At 39.8% G+C, this 26,299-nt stretch overlaps 1 protein-coding gene across 3 annotated transcripts in view; it reads left to right on the forward strand.

Moving 5' to 3' along the window:
* The window catches only part of LOC311524003 ((E2-independent) E3 ubiquitin-conjugating enzyme FATS), a 171,598-nt gene that overhangs the window by 117,693 nt on the left and 27,606 nt on the right, over nucleotides 1-26,299 (forward strand). For all 3 annotated transcript variants that reach the window (XM_084634673.1, XM_084634671.1, XM_084634672.1), the window contains exons 2-3: nucleotides 1,594-1,688; nucleotides 5,862-6,960. In XM_084634673.1, coding sequence (XP_084490799.1) covers nucleotides 5,889-6,960 — 1,072 coding nt within the window. In that variant the 5' untranslated portion in view covers nucleotides 1,594-1,688; nucleotides 5,862-5,888. The remainder of the gene's footprint in view (nucleotides 1-1,593; nucleotides 1,689-5,861; nucleotides 6,961-26,299) is intronic.

A 26,299-nucleotide genomic window follows, 5' to 3' on the forward strand; every position in this document is an offset into this window, starting at 1 on the left:
TTTAAACCAAGGAAGTGGCAGCTCCAGAGCATTCATTAGTGGTGGAATGAAGCCGTTATTACTATTTATGTGGCACCTGAGAAGGGTTAATTTGTCACCAGGAATCCTGTGTTGCTAAGTAATTCTGAAAGAATCTTATTCCAAACATCAATCCTCAGTTCTCTGCCTATTTATACCCTACTTCTTGGAGCTTTTACTGGTGTAAAACATGACCTTTGTCTTTCACCTTTGTAAGAACTTCCGTTGGCTCCCATCAAACCCACTCCTTCCTGACTCCCTTCATCCCCCTCCTCATTGCTGGATTCTTCAGCCTTGGTATCTTCTCTGTGGCTCCATGACTGTGCACTTTCCATGGCAACAACAGACTTCCTTTAATATGGTGACTAGTTCTGTACATAGTGAGATTGATCCACCACAGAGTGATGTCAGCCGAGCCCCCGTGGTGGAAACTGTGCCCATAAGAAGCAGTGCGAAGAGGTCTGCAGCCAGTCAGCACTGCTCTCAAAGTGAACTAGGGGCACTCCAAGAGATATTCTGTATCACTGAATCCTTCTGGGCAGCCTCTGCTAGCAGGCCTCCTAGGGCCTAGAGCCCCAGCTGCAACTTGCAGCTGCCTTTCCACAATGGAACTCTCAGAAGAGCAGTTCTCACTGAAGCAGATGGAGTCAAACAGTACCCCCACCCCTGAACTCTGCACCAGTGGGAAGGAATCAAACCTGCTATTGCAGATGAGGTTTAATAAGCAGTTTCTACAGTAAGAGGATCTGACTTCTATTCCTCTGCTAATACAACAATGTATGTAAAATGAAATTACATGTAGTAAAAACTGCAGCCTTGTGCAGTGTGTTGCGAAAACTAAAGTCTGTGTTCCGACAAATTTTTACTGTAGAGTTGGTTGGGCAGAAGAGTGAAGGAATTTTATGCCATTTAAATACTTATTTTATTACTTTACAGATTACATTTTGAAATGAGCACTGAGAAGCAAAGAAACATAATTTATGTAAAATGAATCACAAGGTGTGGTGTTAAAGAATGCCCAGTTACAGCAATCCCAGACACCATGCTACCCAGAAAACTAAAAAACCCCTCAAACCAACAACCAAACAAAATAAACAAAAGTTAGACCAGATAAATATACTGATATTTACTAATGTGATTTATGACCAGTTTAAGGCCCCTTTGCACTGCCAGGGTAGTTTATAATGTTCTTAGTTGAAATAAAAACAAGGACCATAATGTCTTGTATCAGACACTAGTCTCCGATTCTGTAGGCTGCAAAAGACAGTCAATTTGTGAAGGCCTGTACTCCAAAACAATGGGAAACCTTCCATTGTCTTCCATGGACTTTTGATCAGGCCTCAGTACAGTGTGAGACTGTCCTGGAACCAATCCTGGGAGCAGCCTCACAGTGTGGTTTAAAGTGCAACCACTGGAAACAGGGAAATGTGATCTCTCAGATAAGTGGATCCCAGACCATTCAGAATCAGTTAGTAATACCCTTTTGCCTTATATTTATACTCGGTTTTATACCCCATTTTAGCTCTACCATCATGAAGTTGACAGTAACGTTTCTACCTTCTTTCCTCCCCCCAGGAATCAGAGAAAAACAGTGTGGTGCTAACGATCCAAAAGAACTCAAAAGCCATCAGCACGACAATGCTGCAGAGAGAGATTCGGACTCCACTAAGGTAAAAACAAAAAAATCCCACCATTGAGCTTTCATAGTAGTCAGCAGAATTCATTCAGGTTTAAAAAATGATCACCCTGTCTCCATATAGTGTGTTTACAGTTGTTTTTTTTTAGTCACACTCAACTTAGGCAACAGAAACACCAAATAAAGTGATGGCTAAGTGGTCATGATTCTGTTTGCAGTAGATGTAATTCATCTTTTTATCTATATTCTTGCTGAAGAAAAATAAAAGGCATATTTTGGAGAAAAGTAAGTTTTTGAGAAATATCCCAGGCAGGCTCAACCAACGATATAAGTGAGCTAAGCAATGTGTGGGATACTCCCATCCTCTGATCCCCTGAAAATAAAGCCATGGATTTGCAATTCACCAGAATTCTCTTTCCTTTTGCATTAAGACTATGAAGCTTGGAAACTCCCAAAAGAATGTAGGGCCAGCTCAGAGAGACTCATTACCATTTCAGAACATTGGGAGGAGACATTATTTGCTATTTATTTTTATAATTTACTCATTCAAAATACCGTTACATGAGCTGAAACTAATCAGAAGCATTTCTGACTTGCATTTGGACCATTATGTGCGATTTCCATCAGTTTTGTACTTAAAAGAAATTAAGTAATTTTCATGTTAATTGCTGGAGCACATGAAAGATATACAAAATAATGCATTTCAAAGAACATTTATCCTTATTGATCTGTAAAAATCGAAGGGAGATTGAGAAGATTGGAAGCCATGCAAAGGTCTTAAAGATGCAGGTTGAGGTAAATGTAGTACAATACAATATGAAGAAAATATTATTCAAGCCATGAAAAAAATTAGGGAAGGGAAAAAACACATTCCCTGGAGCTGGGAAGATATTGAATTGTCAGAGTCACAAACAGTTAGTTTAGAAGACAGGGAAAATTTCCCTGGATTTGCTCTGGATTTGCTCTGCTGTTTAAGTCCCAAAAATCTACTTTCCTGAAACCTTAATCTGAGGATTATTTAAAAGACAGTATTCTGTGCTATTTTCCTGTTATGGCAATACCAGAGTAAACAGGGGAGTAGTTTGTACGGAGTGTGATGGTCTTCAACATGGATTCCTCCACAGGAGATACCCCATGGACCTCAGACTTATCACTCTGAGCCTCCCATCTCAGAACACTAACAGCAGGAGGCCCTGTGATCACCTGAGATTTCAGTGCTCTGGTATGAGGCTCTGGAGCTGGTGCTACTGTCGTAGAAATAAATAATAATGTCAAGAGAAGGAGTTTAGAAGTGTGGAGGGAGAGAGACAGGAGAGAAGGAGTTTAGAAGTGTGGAGCGTCTGAGATGACACAGGGAAAATTTCAACAGAAATAGCAAAGCAAGTACAACTTGACTCCAGGGCCAGAAACAAGAGAAATAAACAAATTTCTGAAGTGAACATAGTTCACTTGGATGGAATAGATTGCTGTCAGCCTTCAAGAAAAATATTAAACCTCAGGAGAATATTTTCTCCCTCTCAGGCTATATTTTACAGTGGTTGCTGTCCAAATTAGTCAATATTTATATAAAATGATTGTTTTATCATTGAAGTCTTGGGTGCTCAAATACCATTGTGACAGGTGTGGTATAAGAATAGAGTATTGAATACCACCTAAACTCATGCAAACACACAGTCCTTCTAAAAAAATAAAACATTCTTCCATCTTTCATCATCCCCTTTATATTCATATTCTCCTCATCTACCTAACAAATTCCAAAGCTTTGCATAATTAACTGGATACCAAAGCTTACTACACTTGTTGTTACTTGCAGCTTGGCTATGATGGGAGGGATGGGGGCAGATGATCTTTGTAAGCAGGTGAGCAAGCCACCTTTCCCCTTTCTTGTTATGACCAATCTGATAAGAGCAAGTAGCCTCAGCAAAGACTTTAAGAAGGCCATAAATTTCTGCCATAGTCCTGTCCCTACTTATGATTTAGCAGAACCTTGTGACCTTCTGTGTGTAATGTGTCATCTAATACCTGGTACAATTACAAATACACAGGGATGGTTCTCATAAATTGAGGGAAATTAGAGTAGCATTTTGTGGCTATGAAGTCAAACTATATGGGTGTTTTATTTTTGTAATATAAACAAAATGTGTATTAAACGACTGTGCATTTTCTAATATATAAAGATGTCCTGTACTTTACTCCAGATATTCATAACTGTGGTTATCTAAATTGAACATTTTGGTGTGTATATCTGAATATATATTTATCTAACTATGTGCAAATGTACATCCTGAATACTCTCATGTTCAAGTCAGATAATAGCTGTGTGTCTCTGAATATACAATTGCAGTAGAGCTTCAGAGTTATGAACACCTCAGGAATGGAGGTTGTTCATAACTCTGAACAAAATGTAATGGTTGTTCTTTCAAAAGTTTACAACTGAACATTGACTTAATACAGCTTTGAAACTTTACTATGCAGAAGAAAAAAATGCTGCTTTTAACCCTCTTAATTTAAATTAAACAAGCACAGAAATAGTTTTCTGTCAAACCTTGTCAAATATTTTTTCTTAATATTTCCCTTCATTTCTTTAGTAGTTTAACTTGAACACAGTACCTGACTGTATTTGCCTTTTTTGGCGGGGGGCATCTCAGCTGTTGCCTGATTGCATATTTCTGGTTCCAAATGAGGTGTGTGGTTGACCGGTCAGTTTGTAAAACTCTGGTGTTTGTAACTCTGAGATGATGGCTGGCTTGGGTAAGATGAGGGGATTGGGTAATGGGCTATGGAGCCTTTGACTTAATGGTCACAGGCTTGCCTTTAGCCATATTGGTAATGATCAGTGATTTTGACCAATTGTTTGGTGCCATACATGACATGGATTTATACTTCAGCATAGTTCCTGGTAGACATGTGTTTACATCACACAACCCATCACCTCAGTTGGCTGCCTGAATAGCACACACCGCAGAAAAATTAAGGACAGAAGGGAAATAAAGAAATCCTGCTTACCCCAAAAGATTGTCCCTCAAGAACAAGGTTGAGGTGTACTAGTGAAACTGTTTTAGAGAAGTTTGGATGGTGGTTGACAGTGGTATCACTTTCAGTTGAGTTTCCAGGGCTATCAATCTGGCTAACTTCATGAGCAATAAAATATCTCCCATAAACCACTTAAATAAAAAAATGAGTCATTCAGATGAGAATTCACCATGGTCCCAATCATGTAGAATTTACTTTGTGACTCAGTGTGAACTTTGACTAAGTGAGGACTGAGGATGCTCAGATCATACGGCCAAATTCCCTGCTGGTATAAATTGATGCAGCTAATATTGACCTCAGTGGAGATGTAACAATTCACAGCAGCAGAGAATTTGGGCCATATACGCTGCATGAAATAAACATTGTGTAACCAGTCATCTAGATAATAATTGTAGGTAGAGTTAAACTTCATGCTTACATGTATCAGATAAATCTTAATACAATACCACACTCTTTGTCACATCTAAGGACATCAGGAACATTATGTGAAGATAGATGGTGATTGTTGTGGTTAGAAAAATGAGTCTGGACTGCTGTCAATCAATCTTGGGCAAATGCCTCCTTACCCTGTCATTTTGTGCATCCAGCAAATGTTAAGCTCGTGAATTAAATGGTATCCAAAGCACTTACAGAAATCTGTGCATATCTTTTATTGGAGAGAACATGGAGGAATTTCCCCCTTGGTCATATTTGATGCTTTTGTGCAGCAGCACTGACCCAACTCCCACATAAACACTCCACAGAAAATCACAGTACACCTACGTTGTTCATTTTGTACAGGTAGTAAGTGCTTAAAGCACTTTTAATATTTCAGTAGATCAGCATGAAAGAGCAGGTTATTATCTGAAATTGACAATCACCATTGACACATATATTGTTAGACAAACATAGGACCAGATACTCCAACTGAGAGAATTAGTTAATCATTCACACTAATGGTTTCCGAATGTTTAATTTTTGTGTAAAATGGATCCAATTTTTGCTGAACTTTTCTAGACAATTCTGAATTGATTTTACGAACATGTCTTTGAAATGACAGAAAGCAAACTGAAATTTTGTTAAAAAGAAATTTAACAAGAAACCTTGACCAAACCCTATTATAGACTCTGAAGGAGAAATAGTTGTATGTTTGACAATAGAATATTTTAATAATATGGGTCTTTTTCATTTGCAGGAGTCTGTGGCATCACAAAACACAAAAATGATTTCATCCATAGTCATTTCACAGTTGATTGATGAGACTAAATCAAAAGAAAATGGGTCTGCTTTGCCGATGCAGTCTGTGATCACTCAGCCTAATGCTTATCATACGAAGCAATCTCTGGCTAATCATAGTTCAGTCAACATTAATAAAGCATTCATGTTACTTTCCAGCAGATTAGGAATTCAGGCATCTTTCGATGACAACGTATCTAGAACAAACTCTCGTAAAAAAGGATTCACATCCATAACAGTTACCACTAGACGGGTTGTTCCACCTTTTAACAACCCAGTGCAAATAGCTGTTACTGATTCTCTGTATTTGAAATGCTGGGGAGGTGATGTACTAATGAACACTACTGCTACTTCAAACAATGCAGGACGAGCTCAGCACTGCAAACCTTTGCATAATCAAGAATCTTATATAAACCGATATGCCACCAGATTAAAGGTTTCTGAATCTTATTCACAAGTATGCGAAGGGCACGGAGACTGGATTTTTAACATTGAAAACAAAGAAAAAAGAATATTTCCTCCAGGCAGCAATCACAGGAAAAAAGCACCAGTTTCATTCACTTCATCTGTTCACTTCAAAATTTCCCAGGATTGTCCAAATACAATCTATTACTTCAACAAGTCACTTTCTGTATGTATTGACCAACTTCAAATTAAAAGCCAAAAAATTCATAGATCAATATTGTCCTTCAATATAAATTGCAGTTCACCCAGATTAACACCAGATGGAGCAGATGGCATAGCTAATGGAGAGTCAATAGCAGAGATACTTAAAACGAAGCTCCCAGGAGAAAACAAGACTCCACTCAGAGCAAATTCAAATGCAGATTTAAAAGAAAATAATGTAGATAAAAAACAGACAGCAGAAAAGGAATATTTGGGTACTACATGCCCTTGGAAAGGTACATCTCCCTCTGAATGTCCAGCATTTGTGGATACAGCCAAAGGAATTAATACTTTAATAGTCACAAAGCAAAAAGAAGATAATTCTGATAAACAGTGTACTGGCAATGACATCAAATTGTCCATTCAAGTTCCTAAGTGGAGTTATGAGGCAGGTGAGTAATTTGCATAAACTTGAGTCTGTTTCAGAGATTCAGACTGGAACAGACCCATCATAGCATTATTATGTAAGCAGGTAATACAAATCTTTGCTTCTGCAAGAATAAATCCATGATGAGTCTGAGTGCAAACTGGACATTTTAAATTTTAGGATTGCTGTGGATATAACGTTTACCATACCAGTGATGGATGCCACCTGCCATAATATAAGATAAAGTGGTACCTATGTTTACAGCATAAAGCCCCTATCTTTAAGCGTCTGTAACTCTGATATATTTGTTCCAAATATCATATAAGCTCTAAGCCCAAAAGAGAATTTCAACGAAGTCTTTGTTCTTAAGGATTCACTTTTAAAATAGAGATTGTGGAAAATAAGAAATGAATGGATTCAGCCTGGTTTGTGCTCTTTATGATTAAAAAAAGATTGTTTCTAGCTTTAATTTGGAAGGCCATAATAAAATAAAATAATAAGACCAGTGATCTGGCAACTAAAATAGATGGCAATTTTCCACGTGTAAAGGCTGCGGCTTCATCCCCAGCAATGTTTTGCAAGGCTTTAAAATATTTCTTCCAAATATCTCAAAGCATTTGACAAATATAAAATTAATCCTCACATCTGTGAGTTAGGTGAGAAGTAGATGTTGTAGGGATTGCTTTAGTCACCGCTGAAGCGTAACCTCCACTGGAGTGGAACGCAGCAGCTGTTTTACAGTGCACAAGCAAAAACTATGGATCAGTTTAGGGCAAGAAAAATATTGACCATGCAGGGAGAGAATGCAGAGAGGCAAACATATTCAGATGAGTTGGAATTTGGCAAAGCCACCAAAGCTAGCACACTTTCTCTTGTGAACAATACCATCCGATGTAGTAGTGATCGTAGGTGTGCAGAACCTTGATTACATCCCATCTGAAGTACTTTGCCTTTGATCACAGTATGAACATTAATTAATTAAACCTCACAACAACCATTGCGTTTTTTCCATTTACGGATGAGGGGAAAAATGAGACACAAAAGGATTTTGTTCAAAGTCACACACTGGCTCAGTGGCAGAGCAAGGCATAGAATCCAGGTGGACATGTTTCCTCGTCCCCTGTCGTTGCCACTAGACTCAGGAGCTGCCCATCTCTGAAATGTGTAACAGTAACCTTTACTGTTATAATTAATATTATTATTTATTATTTATTTCATTTTATTTATTAAGGCAAAATGATTAAATAGCAGATATTCTATACAGAAAAGCTGCTGCTGTACATCCCAGGTAACTTATCAATGGGAACTTTCTGCAGGATGGATCAGTGAGGACAAGATTTTCAAAACAGAGGACAAGGTTTGGTTTCTAAATCCATATTTAGGCACTAAATCAGTAGCTGGATTTGCAAAGGTGCTAGGTTCCCAGTGGCAGAGTGTTTAACACAATTTGAACACGAATAGTTATTAGACACAAACCTCTTGCCATTGGAAGTCACAGAAATGACAAACCATAGTAAGGAGGATAAGGGAAATGGGGAGGGGCAAGAAGAACATAGGAGGAGCATCCTCTCTGACTGATGCTATTGACTCTTTCACTTCTCTGCTTAGCCATGATACCTGTATATCTGAGGCATTTGCAAGTTTACTTTGAAGAACAAATGTTCTGTTGGTATTTTGACAGGCAAATGCTATGCATGCAAGGCTCTGCTGCACATAGTTTAGATGCTGCATGTGATTTACGCTAGAAGTGGTTACCTAGAATACTTTTTGAGACTACTCAGGGGTCAAGAGAAACAGTGGTTTCCATTAAAAAAGTCAGCATTTGCCAGAAGTTATTAGAAAATGAGGTGTGAGATTATCACAATTTATCCACCTATACTTTAAGAGGAAATAACTGTGGTAACCAGGTGGGAAGTGTTGTCTTTTTAAATGGCTTACACTGTTTATACACATGACAATGTAATATGCAAATGTATATGTTTCTGTATAATACATAACAAGATGTTTTATCACCTTACTACAGCTTTCCTATGTGAGATTTTTAAATACAACTGATATAATGCCTCCAAAAGGGCATGGTCTTTCTTGTTAGGATCCAAAAATTAATGAGCACTCAAATATTGTCAGACTTTAACTGTGACAAATCTTAGGAAACCTAGCAAAAGTCATGAGTCATGTAAACTGCTCATTAAAATGAAAGGAAATTGGTTTGATTTTTTTCACTTGTGAGAAAATGAAAAATAGAGCTCTTTTGAGTTCATAGAATCATCACAATGAGAGATGGAGAAGATCTATTAGGTTGACTAGTCCATTCCACCGCAAGTGCAGTATGTTCGTGCCATTTATCTAGGCTTTTGTCTAAACTAGTTTTAAATATCTCAAGTGATGAAGCCATACCTTCCTGTTTCATGATGTGACACCTCTGTGTATGTAGCCAAAATTGCAGGAGCCTTTTTAGATGCCATATCACGTTGTAAGTAAAACTAATCAACTATCCACTGTCATCTCTAAGTATTTTTCATAATTACTGCTTTCCAAGTGTCTTTCTCCCAAAATGTACTAGCTTGAATTTGTCTATGTTGGAGTCTGAGTACTACTAGATGTGTCTCCTAGACCCAGATAGGTCCAGTTGCAAGAAATGTCTTCTTACAGCTAACGCTAACTAGAAGATTCTGCCTATACCTCTGAAGAGGACTAGCAACTGTGATTCATACATTCTTCATTTCAGGCCTAGACTATGAAAACTTTCTTTATCTAGTGCTATCAGTCAAGGTTAACAAGAGACTCCAGGTGGTGTAATATGTGGCAGCCTGCCTCTTGAGGATGACTAGCTGCAGGAAGCATATTGTCCCATACCCAGTTTTCCATTGGCTCACCATATACTTACCTTAGACCTTAGTCCATCCTGTGCTTTGTTGCACATTGGGCTACCCACATTTGCCATCCTGGCCTGTCAACTGCCCTTCTCTCCAAATCTTCCCATTTTATGTTGAGGTGCTTGATGTCATTCAGAACTATTAGTTTCCATGTTATTCACAGTCTTCCAAATGCAGTATCCATTATGTTATGATATGATATGTTGTTATTGATATGTTACTGGGTCCAAATCAGGAACCTGATCCTGATTTCTACAACTTTTAATGGGCTTGAACTGGGCTACCTTAATGATAGCCTTTCTGTTCTTGATGCTCTGAGACCATTGGAGAGATAGAAACTATCTAAGCCTGGGGTGAAACTACTGAGAGCTGGTGTCAGTGTTTCTTCAGTGTTGGGTCATGGGGTATGTAACAAGCCTACTCACATTATGATAGCTGAGAATAACATTTTAGTATGAGGGTAATATGTAGAAGGAAGGAACAAGAGAAGAGGAGGATGAGAGAAACAAAGAAAGAAAAGGAATGATGAAGAGGAAGAAATAGTAATATTCCCAGTATAAATGACTGAGCCCAAGAAATACAAGTGGAGTTCCTTCATTTTATACTCGTATACCACTTTTATTCTACCATATGTAGTGCCTATCTATTACAGTGACTGATACTCTATACAGTAGATAAAGTTTTATTTATTTTTGCCCTTTCTGATTAAAATGGAAAGCCTTTTTAACTGCACCCACTAAAATACCTAAATTACAGAGTTAAAATTTCCAAGGCCAACACTCATTTTCTTCGTCCCCTCTTATAATATTGACTGGTTTGGTTTGAAGATGGCCATGTCAAACTGCACTTTATCCGATGCTTCAGTTAGGGCTGTGCAAGGAATGCAGGATCAAACCATTTGACAAGCAACCCATGCCACCATACAGTGCATTACAACATTAGCTGGCTTGCCAGCTGAGTTCACAGCAACTTAAAACATTTGAACTTATATCAATTTGGAGCACTACATAGTTAGCCAATAGCTTTCTGGGGAATGTGGGAAGGGCAGTAGGTGGATAATATCCTTACCAGGAAAAGGAAAGAGAAAGTCAATAAGTGAACTTTTATTTTGGCTTCTAAAATTTTGGCATATTAAAACAAATTCAGTTTTCATGTGACCTGATCGCGTATATTCATCAAGCAATAGTTAACAACTCCCTTAGCACTTTTTATGTTTAAATCATTCTAAAAACATAATCTAATTCAGAAGTGCTAAAATGTTTATGTTAGTGTGGGCCTCATGTTAATAAAATGTCTGGTGAGCCTCTTCCAATTTGTGATCACATATCACAGTCACCTGTTCAACTACAGCAATTGCTTACATGGGGAAAAAAATTAGAAAATTATTTGATGTGTGTTTAGCTGCCTTGTAATGCAATTTGGAAGCTGTAAACCAGCAGGAGAGCCAGTACCACATCACCAGACAGGTCTCCATGGACCACCCAGGGTGCCTAGACCACAGTTTGGATTGGGTAAGTGAATTGTGCATCAGGAACATCCATCTTGTGGAATGGGAAGGTATCTTCCTTTTCCATAGGCAGGTGACCTGATCCTCCACTGTTCCTTGCCTTGTGTATTAAAATTTACACCAGTGCAAAGTGCTCGAAATGGGGTAAATCATTAACATTCTGAATTGGTAATGTGTTACACTCACTTTGCAATGGCACAGGTGACTATAGAAGATGCAGGGCAACAGAGAGGATCTAGCCCAGTATTCACACAGCTTCATCTCATTCAGTGTTTTACATTTAAATTTTATTGTCAGGCTTCCTGACAGTAAGTTGTTCATGTTGCAAATAGAGTTTGACTTGGATTTCAACAGCTGAGTTTAATAGTGGGTGGCATCTAAAGAACTGTCAGCTAGCAATAGGCCTGTTTGCTTTTGATGTAAATGTGAAATGACTGATCTCAAGTTATTGAAATTTTTTGTGTATATCATACCATGAATGTATTTTTTCTATAGCATATTTTGGGGTGAAAATCTGGAATATGTTTATAGATGCTAATTCTCCCTAGTAAACCAAAGCTCATTATCAGCTAGTGCACAAAGACATGTTTCATGGTTGTGACATTCAAAAGCCTTGTTTTAGAGCTGTGGTTTCACCTCAGTTGACTTTGTATTTTAATTAATCGCATTGTAGAATTTAAATAAATGAAAATAAAGGGTGTCTATAGGGGCTTAGTCACTTGTGAAGCTGCAGCTCCTGTATCCATCAAAGAGCTGTACTGTAAGTGCCTCAAATCCATGTGTTACATGTAAAAACAAGCTAGAACATCAGAGGTGGGATTTCTGAAGCTTCCTAAAGGCCTTTGGGCACCTAATTCTTATTAATTTTAATGAGAATTGGACATCTAAATCTTTTAGGCAGCTTTCAAAGTCTCAGTCTGTATGTGCATTTAATACAAAATAGTTTTCTTGTTAAAATCGGTAGACTCCATCCCCATACATAAACTACAACACAGACTGAGCCTAACTGACGCTACATACACTCCTCAAGTTCCGGATGATATCACAAACCACGTCAGCTTCATTCTCATAGTGATCATGTTGACATCAGGACCATTTGAGGTCATAATCTGAGCCCTCAGCAATTAAATGTTTGCTAGTCTGAGTCTGGTCATAACTTTTAATGAGATATTGCCTTAACCTTTTTAAATTAACTTAAACTTTCATTGCAAGCTGTGTGGTATCATGTATCTTACCTGATGTCTCATAAATACAAGGTAAGTTTAAAAATACAAAAATAATTTGTCTTATTTCAACTCAAGACAGGAGTATAAAGATCTTTTTAAGTCTTAATTTCATACCCTAGCTTGCAAGAAGAATAACATGGGATCTTGCAGAGGGGTGTGTGTGTGTGTGTAATTCTGACGCTTCCGGGGTTTACACATGGTTATGAGCCATCTCACTACCACGTGCCCTTAACATGAAGGAGCCTTGTCTGTGCCTGCCAGGTGTCAGGTCCCTGCGCCACCTGCCACAAGCCACACAAGCATTCCCCTCTCAGCCCATGTGGGCTTTATTGCCCCTCTTGCAGGCTAGCAACAGGTGCTCCAATCCTCAAGTCCCCTGAGTGTCCATGTCATATCTAGTATCCAATATCTCTCCCCTTATCTACTAGATACTCATAGAATTTCCAGGCCTCCTGTTCCCAAAGGAACAGTACATGGCAGCTTACTAGTCACACCTTGGTACACAGCTCCACTTAACAGATAGCACTTATACTTGCTTTCACTATAAACCAATCTAAGTTTAGCAAAGCATAGGGATTTGTATGATAACCCTTTGTTTCCAATATTTCTGTTTGCTATGTATACAATAAAATCATAACATGCATTGTAGAATCTACACTCAACTAAAAAGATGCACTCTTATCTGATAAGACACTACATACCCCAAAGTCTTTCTCACAGCATTTGTCAACCAGGATTACTGAGATCCTTCTTTCATGAGGTCAAGACTGCTGGCAGATTGCCTTACCTAGGTGAAGGATGCCAAAGTGTCTCTCTTCACCTCCAGATATACCAGACTAGTCCATTGGTGTTCACCTCTAAAACAGGGTGCCCCCTCTCCCACCTTTCCCCTCTCCCCCTGCTGTTTACCCTTTCCTGGTAATTTCCTTCTGAAGTCCCTTGGAGCTCTTAATTAGCATTGGACTCAGTATGTGAATAGACTTCTGTGGTAAGACACATAACACAGTGGTCAGCCAGGGAGTTGAGTTTCTCCCATCTCCTGAATGGAGAAGTCTGCTTCAAGGTGCTACTTCTGAGTGACCCACTTTTAATGTCAAGGCCTTAAGAACGTATTTTCCAATACGTATATCTCACTGTATATTGTCTACACACATATTTCGCAAAGACTATGATGATCAGTGTCACACAGGCTTTCAGTAGAAACCCTACATGACTCTCTTTGGTGAACTAGAATGTAAATACCGTACCCACAGGATTCCTGTAACCTGTATGCCCCTTGTGCCCTCTGTCAGTTGTCATCCTTGGCTCACAATAATATATAAATTTTACATGTCCTATTTGGTTGTGCAGACTGAATCTTTAAAAGGAGCAAAGAGAAATAAATTAAACTGTTTTAAAAGTTCTTTTTAACCTTTGAATGAAATAAAAGTCTTTTTTAAACTAATGCAGATTATTAATACTGATATATCAATCTTGGTCCTGTAGGGTGACTTCATGAGTCTCTGGTGGTCATATCTATAATTTAAACTGGGTTAATTTGAGCAGAACAGAAACTGAGGTGTGGGAAAGGAATACAGAGCGCAAACTGTGATATGCAATATAATTTCAATAAGACACAGGGATACAGGAAATCTAATTCAGATGGTAGAAGCAGCAGAGAATGCTCTCACACTAAGAGTGGTGAGTAGGGTTACCAATTTTGGCTGGACATACTCCTGGAGGTTTCATCACATAACATAATCTTTAATTAAAGATTAATATTTAATTCCTGGAGACTCCAGGACAATCCTGGAGGGTTGGCAACCCTAGTCATGAGGATAAGTGAAGCCAGAGAAAGAGCCAGTGCTAGATAAGTGAGGAGAGCAGAGAGGAAAGTGGAGATGGGCAAGTTCTGTTGTGATGAAGGTTGGAACTAATCCATGAAAGACACTTGAAACAGGAGAAGCAATTTTGAATAGGGTTATGGAATGAATAGGGAGCCATTGGTGATGTTTGAAGACGGAGGTGTTATGGTCACCCTTATTAGTGTGGGCAAAAAGGTAGGCATCAGAATTCTGTACATGCTGGAATCTAGGGAGTTGAGACTGGTGAAGAGCACAGAGAAGGAAGCAGCGATAATGGAGACGGGATGTGGCAAAGGCATTCTGCAGATGAAGCTTCAGTCAGAGCTAAGTCAAGTGAGGTGGCACATGCATAAATAACTCTGCAGAATTGGGGATAGGCAGACATAAGGGTTGGGAGAGGAGTGTTCAGGATCAAGGATGACACCCATGTTACACATGGAGATAGTAAATGGAAGGTGTGAATTAATGAAGGGTACAGAGCAGAGAGATGGTGTCATAGACCTAAGAGGAGTGTTTCTGACTGTCAGTCATTTAGTTGAAGGACTGTTGAAATGAAAGCACAAGTTTACTTGATCAAGGCAGCCTAAGAAACTGGATGAGGAAAGCTAGGAAAGGAGCTGATCTTGTGGAAAGCTAAATGTCTCCCAACACACTGTAAACTTGCTTCATTCTTGAGCAAAAGAGTTCCTTCAGCAAATGCTGGAGCAAAAAGAGTCCTATCAACTAGTACTTGAACTTGAAGAGTTCCAACAGCTCTTGCGTGGACAACATAGATATCTGATCACAAGTCTTCTTAGTTAAAGGGGAAGAGAACTGGTTTTCAATTATTTTATTTCAAGATCCCATATTTAAGTATGTGTCTTGTTATTTGTTTAAAAATATTTAATATTTGTATTTGGGCTATAAAATAATTATTAAAATGTTATTTAAAACTTCACCGTATAACAAAAAAAAAAGCTTGTCATTTGCCTGAACTCCCGTGTCCTGGTCTCATAGACCATTAAAGGACAAACACCTGTGACATCCCAGAATGCATAATTCTGGGATGTTATGTGCACTCAACTACCACATTCAGTGAGTGTGGTAAAAATGCTGAGCTAGATTCCAGAGAAGCTGACGTATCTTTGGGGTACCTGAAATGCAAAAAAAGTCTGTTTAAAAAATAGTTATACATTGAACTCTCCTGGATATTGGAGCATTCAGCACATAAAGATAAAATTTCTTCATTTTTATTGAAATATGTATTTGTCACCTTTAAACTAAAGGGAGCTCATGGTTAGCAAGCTAACCTAGTCTGTTACTAAGGCATAGGAGTGGAAAGTAGTGTTAGCATTGTATTTATTTTCAGTTACTGAATATGTTGGAAAGGTTACAGTGAAAAAAAAAAAAGTGAGCTTCTGAAGGTTTTTTTGATCATCTGCCCTTGAGGAAGTCACCACACAAAGGCCTAGAATTTAAGATTAGAAGAAAAAATGATTTGGTGTTTAAAATATTACATGAGAACCATTAATTACAATATGGAATTTATTGTTCAGCAACTCGAGTAGCTGCAGCTGGTGCCAATTTGTTCTCAAGTATTAGTATGAGTGTAGCGGTAGTGGCGGTGAAGACAGCAGAATGTGAAGTATGACGCAGAAGATTTCACTTTAGTGTACACTTGCTAAACATGAGGGACTAGATCCCCACATGGTGCAAATCAGCATATATCTGTTGACTTCAGTGGAGCTATGCTGATTTATCTGAGCTGAGGATCTGGCCCAAAATGTTCATAATGGGGCTTTATGGAAGTAGTAACTGGTGCTGACTTGTTCAGAGCCGAGGATCACATGCCCAAAAACATATTAAAAGGAGTACTTTGATGTTTTACTTCAGCCGTTATACATTTAAAAAGAGGGAGCTTGTCAGTTTTCTCTAGATCTAAATGTTTCGTGTCATTGTGTATATTTCACATTAGATTATTTTAGTTTAACAATTTTAGGAAAATGTCCCAATCCTGTAATCTACTGAGTAACTTTTGTAAGTACTAAGCACCCTCAATTTCCATTGACTCTAGGAGTCACTTACCACTTGCAAGATGGAGGCCTAGCTGTATAACTTGTAGTCAGCAATGTCAAGGAATCCCTTATTCTTGGTTCCCTCTTCTCTCCCCTTATGCTTTTCAATATAGAATGTCCCCTAATCTCAGGGCAATCCTTTTAATTGCTTTAAATAGCCAGAGTATTAAACCCTATAGTTTTGCTCTCTCATTGAAACTATGATTATCAATTTCCCTGTCATCCCAGAATCTGGTGGGGTGAAGTGAGAGGATGAGGCTCATTATGTCTAAAAGGAAAATGAGGGAATAGCTCAAGTTGTTTTTTTTTAACAGAACTTGCATGAATTTAATTTGGTTAATTATTTATTTGGAGAAAATGTGGGAATCAAAGAACATCTTGTCTTGCCCCAACCCCACTCCTTGTTGATATATAGCTCACATTAGAGGTCATGGGAGATAAACATATACATGAAGGGGAGAATATACTCCCAATTGCATAAACCAAAGCAGCCCCTAGATCTGCTTTCAGTTACATGATTAGTACTTCCGCAGCAGGTCATTAGATGCTTCTGTGACCTTGGCTGTAATCACAACCATAATATTTTCACATGGAACTAATTGTTCACAAACAATTTCTCCACTGTATAAGACTATACAGAGCCCTTCACATTAGCCATGGAGTCCCTCTCATCCCACTCATTTTAGGGCCCAATCCTGCAGTAACTTGTAAATTGACTGGGAAGCTCCTTGTACAATCAAGCTTTTATCCTGCAACAAACATTAGGCCCAGTCCTACACTCACTGGAGTGAATGACAAAGCTCTCATTAACATGCACGATGCAGGCTCCATTATTTTCTCTTGATGATGAAAGAAAAATCACATTCATTTGTGTCTGGAATTCCTTTCTGCCCCATTTATGCTATTCTAGGCATTAATCCAGTACAAGATTGTATTCTAAGTTCCTGGAATTTTCCAAGGAGCCTCTTTTAATTTTCCATAAATGAAACTGATTGTGCTAATTGATCTTTTATTTAAAAGGAGAACAGCTTGTCTGGTAGGGACAAAAGTTAAAATATAGACTGTTCTCATTTTGGCATGTGAAAATCGAGGGACTGATTGTTTCCTGTCTTCCTACTTTTTCATTCATTTGCACTTGTTCAAAGTGAGTGAAAAATACCATGGTTCTGATCTGCCTACACTTTGTTCAGATGTAAAATGCTATGCAAAGCTGTGGATGATGCTAAGGTAACCTCAGGCATTCATTGACACTTTCAGGACAAATAGTGGAGGACAAGATAGCATTTTTAGGTAATTAGAATAATGTTTTGAAGTGAGCTATGTGGTGTCGCTAACTGTATGCTTCTTTGATGGAGTCAGTGGACCCAATTCTCCTCTCACTTACACTAGTGTAAATCAATAGTAACTTCACTGAAGTCAATGGAGCTGTTACCTGGGGTTCTCTCTACCCAAAGCTCTTGGTAACTTTACTTTTTGTGAGATGGTGTCAGGAGATAAATCACTGGGGACACAGCCTGTCCATCTGGTTAAAGATTGGCACAAACCCAAATTGCTTTTATCCAAAATTACTGTTTTATTAGCTCTTCAGCACACACACATAAGCAAAAGTGTTAGAGTGCCCCCAAGCAATAGTTACCCATGGTCTGGAAGGGTCTTGAGTGGTCAAACGACAAGATTCAAGTGGCCAGCTATCCGCCTGTCACTGGGGATTCCAAGAGCTGTCCCGAAGGTCAGATCCAAATTCCTCAGACCTGTCTACCCCTTTTATGTTAGTAACTGCTAAAATTATATCAGCAACATGTCAATCAAAAACAAAACAAAACAAAAACCATTAAGCAAGCACTTTTAATCTGTTAGTCCAGCAACTGTATTTCCATACAAGAACAGTCCAAAGATATAACTAGACTTCCTGTTTTTTTTAAAGAGACAGACTTCAGCAATTTCAAAAGAGAGCCTAACTAGGAAGGCAGCAGGGTCATGCTCACTTCTCATGGTCACTCAAACTGCTCCCCTCTGGCTTGCCTAGTTATGCTAAGGCTGCTACAAAGGCCTAGTAACTTAGATGTGTTTGCCAATAAGCATAATAATCAATATTCCTGTACTGACCTAGGAATTTTGTTGGGCTGTCAAAATCTCCCTAACAGAGCCACACTATTGGAAATGAGATGAGAATCTGGCTCAGTCTGTCTATAGCAAATTACCAGAAATAGTTGATGAATAACAAGATACACTGGCCACATGGTATTCTAATCAAAGCATATTAAGGGTATCTCTCTTGTCACTTTAAAATCCCATGAGCCATTTCACTGTATTGAGTCACACTGACATTTTTTTATAAAAATTAGCACAAAAAATACCTTCTCAGCCACTACGATATAGTGTAACATCTTCTAGTAGGACATCATTATGATGTGAATATGAATGTCTAATCTAGAGAGCATATTAAAATGTTATGAAAAAGGCTCACAAATGCATCAGCCAATTTGAATAATTTTCTTAATAATAACCATTTTCATAATTCTTCTTAAAAATATCAACAGAGACCCACTCAGCCTAAGGACCAGCTACCTGGAAATGTTTGGTTTGTAAAAGATATTGCTTTGCTACAGCATGACCAAAAGGACACCACAAGAAAGGCAACAAAGATGGGTCGAGGTATGGTTTTAGGATTAATTATGATGGAAAGAAGAATAATTAACAGGGGCTTGATTGAGGTATTTAGAATTATGAAGGGGTTAATGAAAACTGAACAGTTCCCCCTTTTATCCTGCCCCTAATTACAAGAAGAAGGGGGAGGACTCAAAACTATAACCACAGTAAATATAGACTAAATAAAAGAAATCTGGTTTATGCAGTGTAGAATTAATTGCAGAACTCATTGATGCAAGAGGATGAATCAAATAACATTAGTGGATTACTTCATGGCCACTAAAATATTCTGTAGCTGTTCAACATAAGATACCTTATGGTCAAATCTAATGATTCAAGGCATAAGATGATCTCCTGCAGGTGCATGTGTTAGGCAGAATTATTCCCCTTCATTCTGATGCAGTTGTTCCACATTGTGCTCTTATTTCATCAAATCTCTCAATTGAGCAGCATTGGGCTAGATCAGTACATCATGTCCTTCCTAAACTGCAGTGCTCTTATATAGTATCTGTATAAGTACACTAGTGTTGAGTGTGATTCCTTTATCTATCACAAAATAGTGCTGAGAGGCTTCATTAATTAAGTGCTTTTGAGATCTTAAATTGGAAGGCACTATGGAGTGCTTATTACTATGTGAAGCATTATTAGCCAGTTGTTTAGATACATTATGGGATTATTTTCACCTTCCTATGAAACATCAGGTATTGCTTAAACCCCAAACCTGCAATAAGCTGTATGCAGGTGGAGCCCTCTACCTCCGCTGTGCACTGAAATCAATGGGCCTCCATCCATTCAGCTCCAGTTTCAGGGCTGGAACCTCAAGGGACAACGCCTACGTCAACCTTTGTATTGCTGTTTCGCAAATACAACTTTTCATAATCAAATGTTAGTTTTCACAAAAGCAAGCCATTTTTGTCCTAGAAACTGAAAATATGTGATTCCTAGAGCACCACTGTCATTTTTCCATTTTAACTACAAAATAAGCAATGCAATAGATTCAGCTTCTACAGCATTTTTTGAAAAACCATTTATTTTCAGAGTAAGAAGGCTCGTGTACACCCACACAAAGTGGTGTGATTATTTGTAAGCTAATAGTTCAGGCAGATGTGCCACAAGCTTCATGCAGAGTTCTACTCGTGCCTTTTATTATTGTTGCTATTATTTATTATTGGTATTATAGTAGTGTCTAGAGAGCCCAACCAAGATCTGGGTCCCATTGTACTAAGCATTATATGTACATGTAGTAAGAGTCAGTCCCTTGCCTGAAGAGCTAAACTCTAATTAAACAAGCCAGAAAAATGTGAGAGAGGAAACAAAGACAGACAGGGCTGTAGTGACTTGGCCAAGATGTCACAGCAGGGCAGAAAGCTGGGAACAGAACAGAGGTTTCCTGACTCTCTATCCAGTGCTCTGCCCACTGGACCATGATGCCTCTCAAGTATTCCTCTTTATTTGTGACCTAAAATGCTCTTATTAAACTTGTTCTAGGCCTTGAGCAAAACTGGCCAGTTTGGATGAATTTTGTGGTGGTTTGTGATGTGTATAAATGAGGAGTGAGATGGATGGGGGTCACGAAATACATCTTTGATTGGAAGTCAAACGAGGCTTTGTTGAATCTGTAGTAGGTTTCCAGAGGTGAAAATTCTAAATGGCATACCCTGCCACCCCACAACCCATTCATTCATTTATATTGAAAAATTAACTTTGAAAGGCAGCTAACGAGATATTTTGGCTTGAGTGCCAGGCAGTGGGACTCAAATGTCCGGCTAGTCTCTGCTAAACAACTTGGGCTTGATTTCTTCTTGACTGGGTAAAAAAAAGTGATGATATTGTTCCAAGGATCACCCGCAGTAGATTGTACAGATCTTCACAATATGTTTGCCACTATTCTTTTACATGCTTTGAATAACAGTGAAATAGTTAACAATATTGACATTTATAGTAACATAACTGGGCATCTGAATTAACACCCCATTAAGATCACCTCTGGGGCAGTTCCCACCTTTCAGAACTATTGTTTCAAGCTCTTTGTGTACTGCTAGATTCATGTTTTGAAGGTTTTGTTTGCAATCATAAGAGTTTGAGACTTATGTTTTTGCTTTAAATGAAAGCTTTGATTCTGGAGCAGAAGTTGCCAGCTTGGGGGAAGAGGTTATACAGCATATAAGCGCATATGGCCCCAATTTGAGCTTTGTACAAAATATAAACTATCCAGAATGTTTTAGGATTTTTAAAACACTGTGTTATTATATACAGTGACTGCACTTAAACGGTTCCTTTCCAGTTTGAGAGACCATGTGGGTTTGAGAAAGAGACTATGTCTACAGTAGACATCTGCCACCATAGCTATGTTGGTCAGGTACATGAAGAGGTGTGATCCCTAATTGGAAGAAGTCCCTAGTGTAGATGCAGCTATGTGAGCAAAGCTGTCTTTTTACCAGTCTAGCTTGCTTCATTTCAGGGGACAGGAATTGGTGGTTTTACTATACTGGTACAAAGAGGAGCTTTGCTGGTATACCTGTGTCCACGCTAGGGTCAGGTCTATACTACAAACGTACATGGATATAACTGTCGCACAGGGGTGTGAAAAATCCACACCCCTGAGTGACACAGTGATATCGACCTAATCCCTGGGGTAGACAGCACTATATTGACAAAAGGGTTTCTCCCATTGACATAGCTACTGCCTCTCACAAAGGTGGATTTGTCGGCGATCCCTCGAGGTTGAGGATGATCTTTGTCACAGGTTTTATTTTGTATGGGTCCTTTGGTGACTGAGGAGTCCAATCCTTGAGCCACAGGCTCATTGGCATATGTTGCAGGTGGTGTTGGAAGTCAGGGTTGGGCCCCGATTGCTGCATGACAGTTGTCTTTCCTTTCTTTTCTGGTGTTTTTCTGCGACCAGGGCAAAGTGATTTTCCTCAAAAGTGGACGTTCCCTCTCTGACAAGTCTTTGCCAGTTATCCCTATCCTGGGCTGCTGTCTCCCAGTGTGTGGTTTTGATGCCACATGTCTTGATGTTTACCTTGAGGGTGTCTTTAAAGAGTTTCTTTTGGCCTCCCCGTTTCCTTTCTCCTTTGTGGGGTTGGGCATACAGCAGTTGTTTTGGTAAGTGTACATCAGGTATGTGCACATAGTGCTCGCTCCAGCTCTGCTGGTGCTGGATTATCAGGGCCTCTACACTGAAGATGTCGGCCTCTGTGAGGACACTGACATGAGTGCAACGATCCTCCCACTGTATGTTGAGAATCTTCCGAAGAACATGCTGGTGCTGGCGTTCCAGGTTTTTCGGGTGTTTTCTATAGGTCACCCAAGTCTCACAGCTGTAGAGAAGAGTTGGGATGACCACTGCTTTATAAACGAAAAGTCTAGTATGTGGTCTGATGTTGTGATTGTTGAACACCTGGCAAGACAGTCTGCCAAAGGCAAGGCTGGCACAGCAGAGTCTGTGCTGAATCTCGACGTCTGTGTCTGCCCTCTGTGAAAGATGGCTGCCAAGATAGGCAAAGTATTCTACATTTTCCAGCTCTTCTTTGTCGATGTAGATCTTCCTTGCTGGATCTGCTGAATGACCGGGCACTGGCTGGTGGAGAATTTTTTGTTTTGCTGAAGTTCAGAGTTAGCCGTAGGCTTTTGTTATCTTCAGAGAAGCAATGAAGGGCTGTTTGTAGATCCTCCTTTGAGTGTGCAACTACAGCACAATCATCTGCGTACTGGAGTTTGGTTATTGTTGCCAATATTACTTTAGTTCTGGCACGGAGACGAGAAAGGTTGAAGAGGTGGCTGTCAGTCCGATATTGGATGCCAATGCCCTGTGGGAGACAGTCTTGGGTTAATGTTTTCATAGCTGCTAAGAAAATGGAGAAAAGGCTGGGTGCCAGCACAGAACCTTGTTTTACGCCAGTTGGGATGACAAAGGGCTCAGCGGTAGAGCCACTGCCCAGGATGGAGGCAGTCATCTGGTCGTGGCGGAGTCTTACAATGGTGATAAATTTGCTTGGGCAGCCAAACTTTAACATGATTTTCCACAGAGCCTCATGGTTGACAGAGTCGAAGGCTTTGGTCAGATTGATAAAGACCATATAGAGCTCCTGGTGTTGTTCTTGACATTTTTGCTGGATCTGCCTGGCTGCGAAAATCATGTCGGTGGTGCCTTGTGATGGTATGAAGCCGCACTGGGACTCTGGAAGTACTTCCTTTGCAAGAGGGAGCAGGTAATTCAGTAAGATTCTAGCAAGACTCTTTCCAGCGATGGAGAAAGAGGATTAACTATGCCGATGAGATAAGCTGTCCCGTTAGCATAGTAGCATCTTCACTGAAGTGCTACAGCAACCCAGCTGCAGCATGCTAAGTGTAGATCTGCCCTAGGAGAGATTTGCCTTTGTAGTATATTGGTACTCCTGTACTAGTAAAGCACTCATAGTGTAGACACAGCCTGAGAGTGCCTCTACTTAAAATGGGACAAACTATTGGAACCAGTAATATTTCTCAAAACATAAGTTTTTAATTGCTACCCTATGGTTCTGTCAGAGCTTGAGTTGCTGAGCACCATCAGTTCCCACTATCTTGCAGGAAGTGTTCAGCACCTAGCTGGATTGGACCATTATATAAAATGGCCGGTGGCCTAGAAAGAAGATCAGTGGTGTGATCGTCTGACTTTAGTGATTACACAGAGAGAAACAACTTATGCATCTCTTTCTCTGATCTTATCCTGTCAGGCTTGTTTGCTGATCATTGCTAATTCATAGTTCCATACAGCTGTTAAAATGATCTTTGATCAATTTCAGAGTTATTTTGTCGTGAGTTGTAAAAATCCCTGAAATGAAATAAGAGGAAGCAGCCTAAAAGCCTCCTTATAATGCAGTAAAGCAAGGAGGAATATTAAGAGACAATGGCAAAAGAAGTATATTTTTGCATAGACTGGACAATATTTTTGGGATGATGCAGTTTAATCTATTCTAGTGCAGGACAAAGTCACTTTCTTTTAGTTCCAAGCAAATACTCAGCAAATAAAATTAAAAAGCACACATGACAGTGAAAAATATTTGCATTTTACTGTCATCAAGAAACTAGTCACATTTGAAAACCTACCATCAATTTTACAGAACTGTTCTAACCTTTTTCCTCTTTTTGTTACAAGGCTGGGTTTTGGAGTGGTACTTTCATCAAGTGCTTATTTGGAAAATGATCTGCTGTATTCTGCTTCGTGCATCAGGAGGCAGAAATAACTTTTCTTCCAGTTTAATTAATTGCTCTTGCTTTTTCTTTTTTAGTTCAACTTTTTACAACTAGGATAAATATTTTTAGCAAATTTTATTAACGGCAGTCATTCTGCTTTCTCTTTCTGTGGGCTTTGTTCTCCTTTGTTTCCCAAAGCATTACACTTTCATGTCTTTGTTCATTGGTTTTAAAGTCTTTCTTCAGCTGGGATAATAGAAAAAACATCCCTCTACTCAGCCAGTGGCGATTCTAGCTGTTCTCAGAGGGGTATATATATCTCCAGTTTGTTGCTTGGGGAGTTAGATATACAACTCCAGATAGACTTAATGAGAGTTACATGCTTAATTCCCCACACAGTACGTGGAAAATGTACCCAGAATGTGAAGAGTGAGACTCTGTGATTTCAGTTTTAAGCATCTTTGCCTTTTTCTTTTTTTAATGCATTATTTCATCTGCATACATTAGCTAAAATTATTGACAGCTTGTTTGAGTTTTTTTTTCCATCTTCTGAGTCTGTGTCTGCTTTTTTTCTAGGGAAGGGCTGGGTTTGGCTGCATCTTTTGAATTGAAAGACTAGCTAATTCATAAGGTGGGGAGAGGGATTTGCCAGATTGGCTCTGTTTTTAACCTTGGCTTTATGTGTGAGCCAAGAACAAGGTATATCAAGGTCCATTGTCCTGAATTACAGAAATGCCCACTGTGAGTCTCACTGGGAGTTATCATATTTAGATATTTACATTTATACAAGTACTGAGAAAAAATCTGGGTGCAAGGGAATATGGATTTACAGGGGCTGTTGGGGGTTCTGGGTGCAACGGTAATGGGACTCTGCAGGGGGGTCCAGGTGAAGGTGGTTGGGGCTCAGTTTGGGGGGGGTCTAGGGGAGATAGAGCTCGGCAGGGGGGTCTGAGTGGGGGGCTCACTAGGGTGGTCCAGATGCAGGGGGAGTGGGGCTTATCAGGGGGTTCCGAGTGTGGGGGGGTGAGGCTCGGCAGAAGGGTCTGGATATCAGGAGGTCTGGATGCATGGGGGTTGAGCAAATGGAGGTGCAGCTCCCTGTACAGGGATCCCTCCCCATGCAGCTGAGAAGCAATGGGTTCAGAAAGCAGAGGGAAGGGGAGTTTGCAGCACGTGGGTGCTCTGGGGCTGGAAAAATTAGTGGGTGCGCTGTACCCACCGGCAGCCAAGCTCCCCTCACCGCTAGCTCCACCTTCTCCTCCTCTGAGAGCGCCACATCCCCGCTCCTCCGCCTACCTTCCAGCGTTTCCCGCCTGGCTGCCACCAAACAGCTGTTTGGCAGGGTTAGCAGGCTCCAGGGGGGCGGGGGGTAGGACCGAGAACGTGGCACGCTCAGGGGAAGAGGCAGGGAAGAGGTGAGGCTGGGGCGGGGATTTGGGGAAGGAGTTGGAATAGGGGCAGGGAGGGGGTTGGAATGGGGGTGGAGTGGGGGCTGGGCCGGGGCAGTGCGTGGTTTGGAAACCTAAGACTACCACCTCACCCCAAACCTTCACTTATCCGTAATCTGTCAGAGGTGGGGGAGAGCCAAACATGTCCCTGATCAGTCATCTCTTACTTCGTGGCAGATTTTATTCAGGGATGGAGTGGAGGGGAAAATTAATCCTGTCATTTGTGTCTCCTCTTCAGGGAAGTATTGGGGCTGGAAAGACAGAGGGTCACATGGCCAGTATTTCTAAATGTGATTTCCACGACACATCAGTAGCTTGTTAAATGTACTTCTATTTGTTGCAGATAGAAGACAATAAAATTCCTGTCTCTTACTTTTGGCCTGAGTCAGGTTTTTCTCTCCCGTTCCTGCCCCACACCACCTAAGTCTCCAGTCTTCCTTCTCTCTCAGATTTGTTCTCCAAATACTAGATGAATCCAGGTCATTTTCATCCCCCTCAAATCCTCAGGTCCTGGGCCAACTTCCTGTTACGGATCACCAGCAGGCAATATATGCACATCACTAACAATATAAGGCCAGAACC

This window comes from Lepidochelys olivacea, assembly GCF_965140295.1.
Source record: "Lepidochelys olivacea isolate rLepOli2 genome assembly, chromosome: 7".
Classification (NCBI taxonomy): Eukaryota; Metazoa; Chordata; order Testudines; family Cheloniidae; genus Lepidochelys; species Lepidochelys olivacea.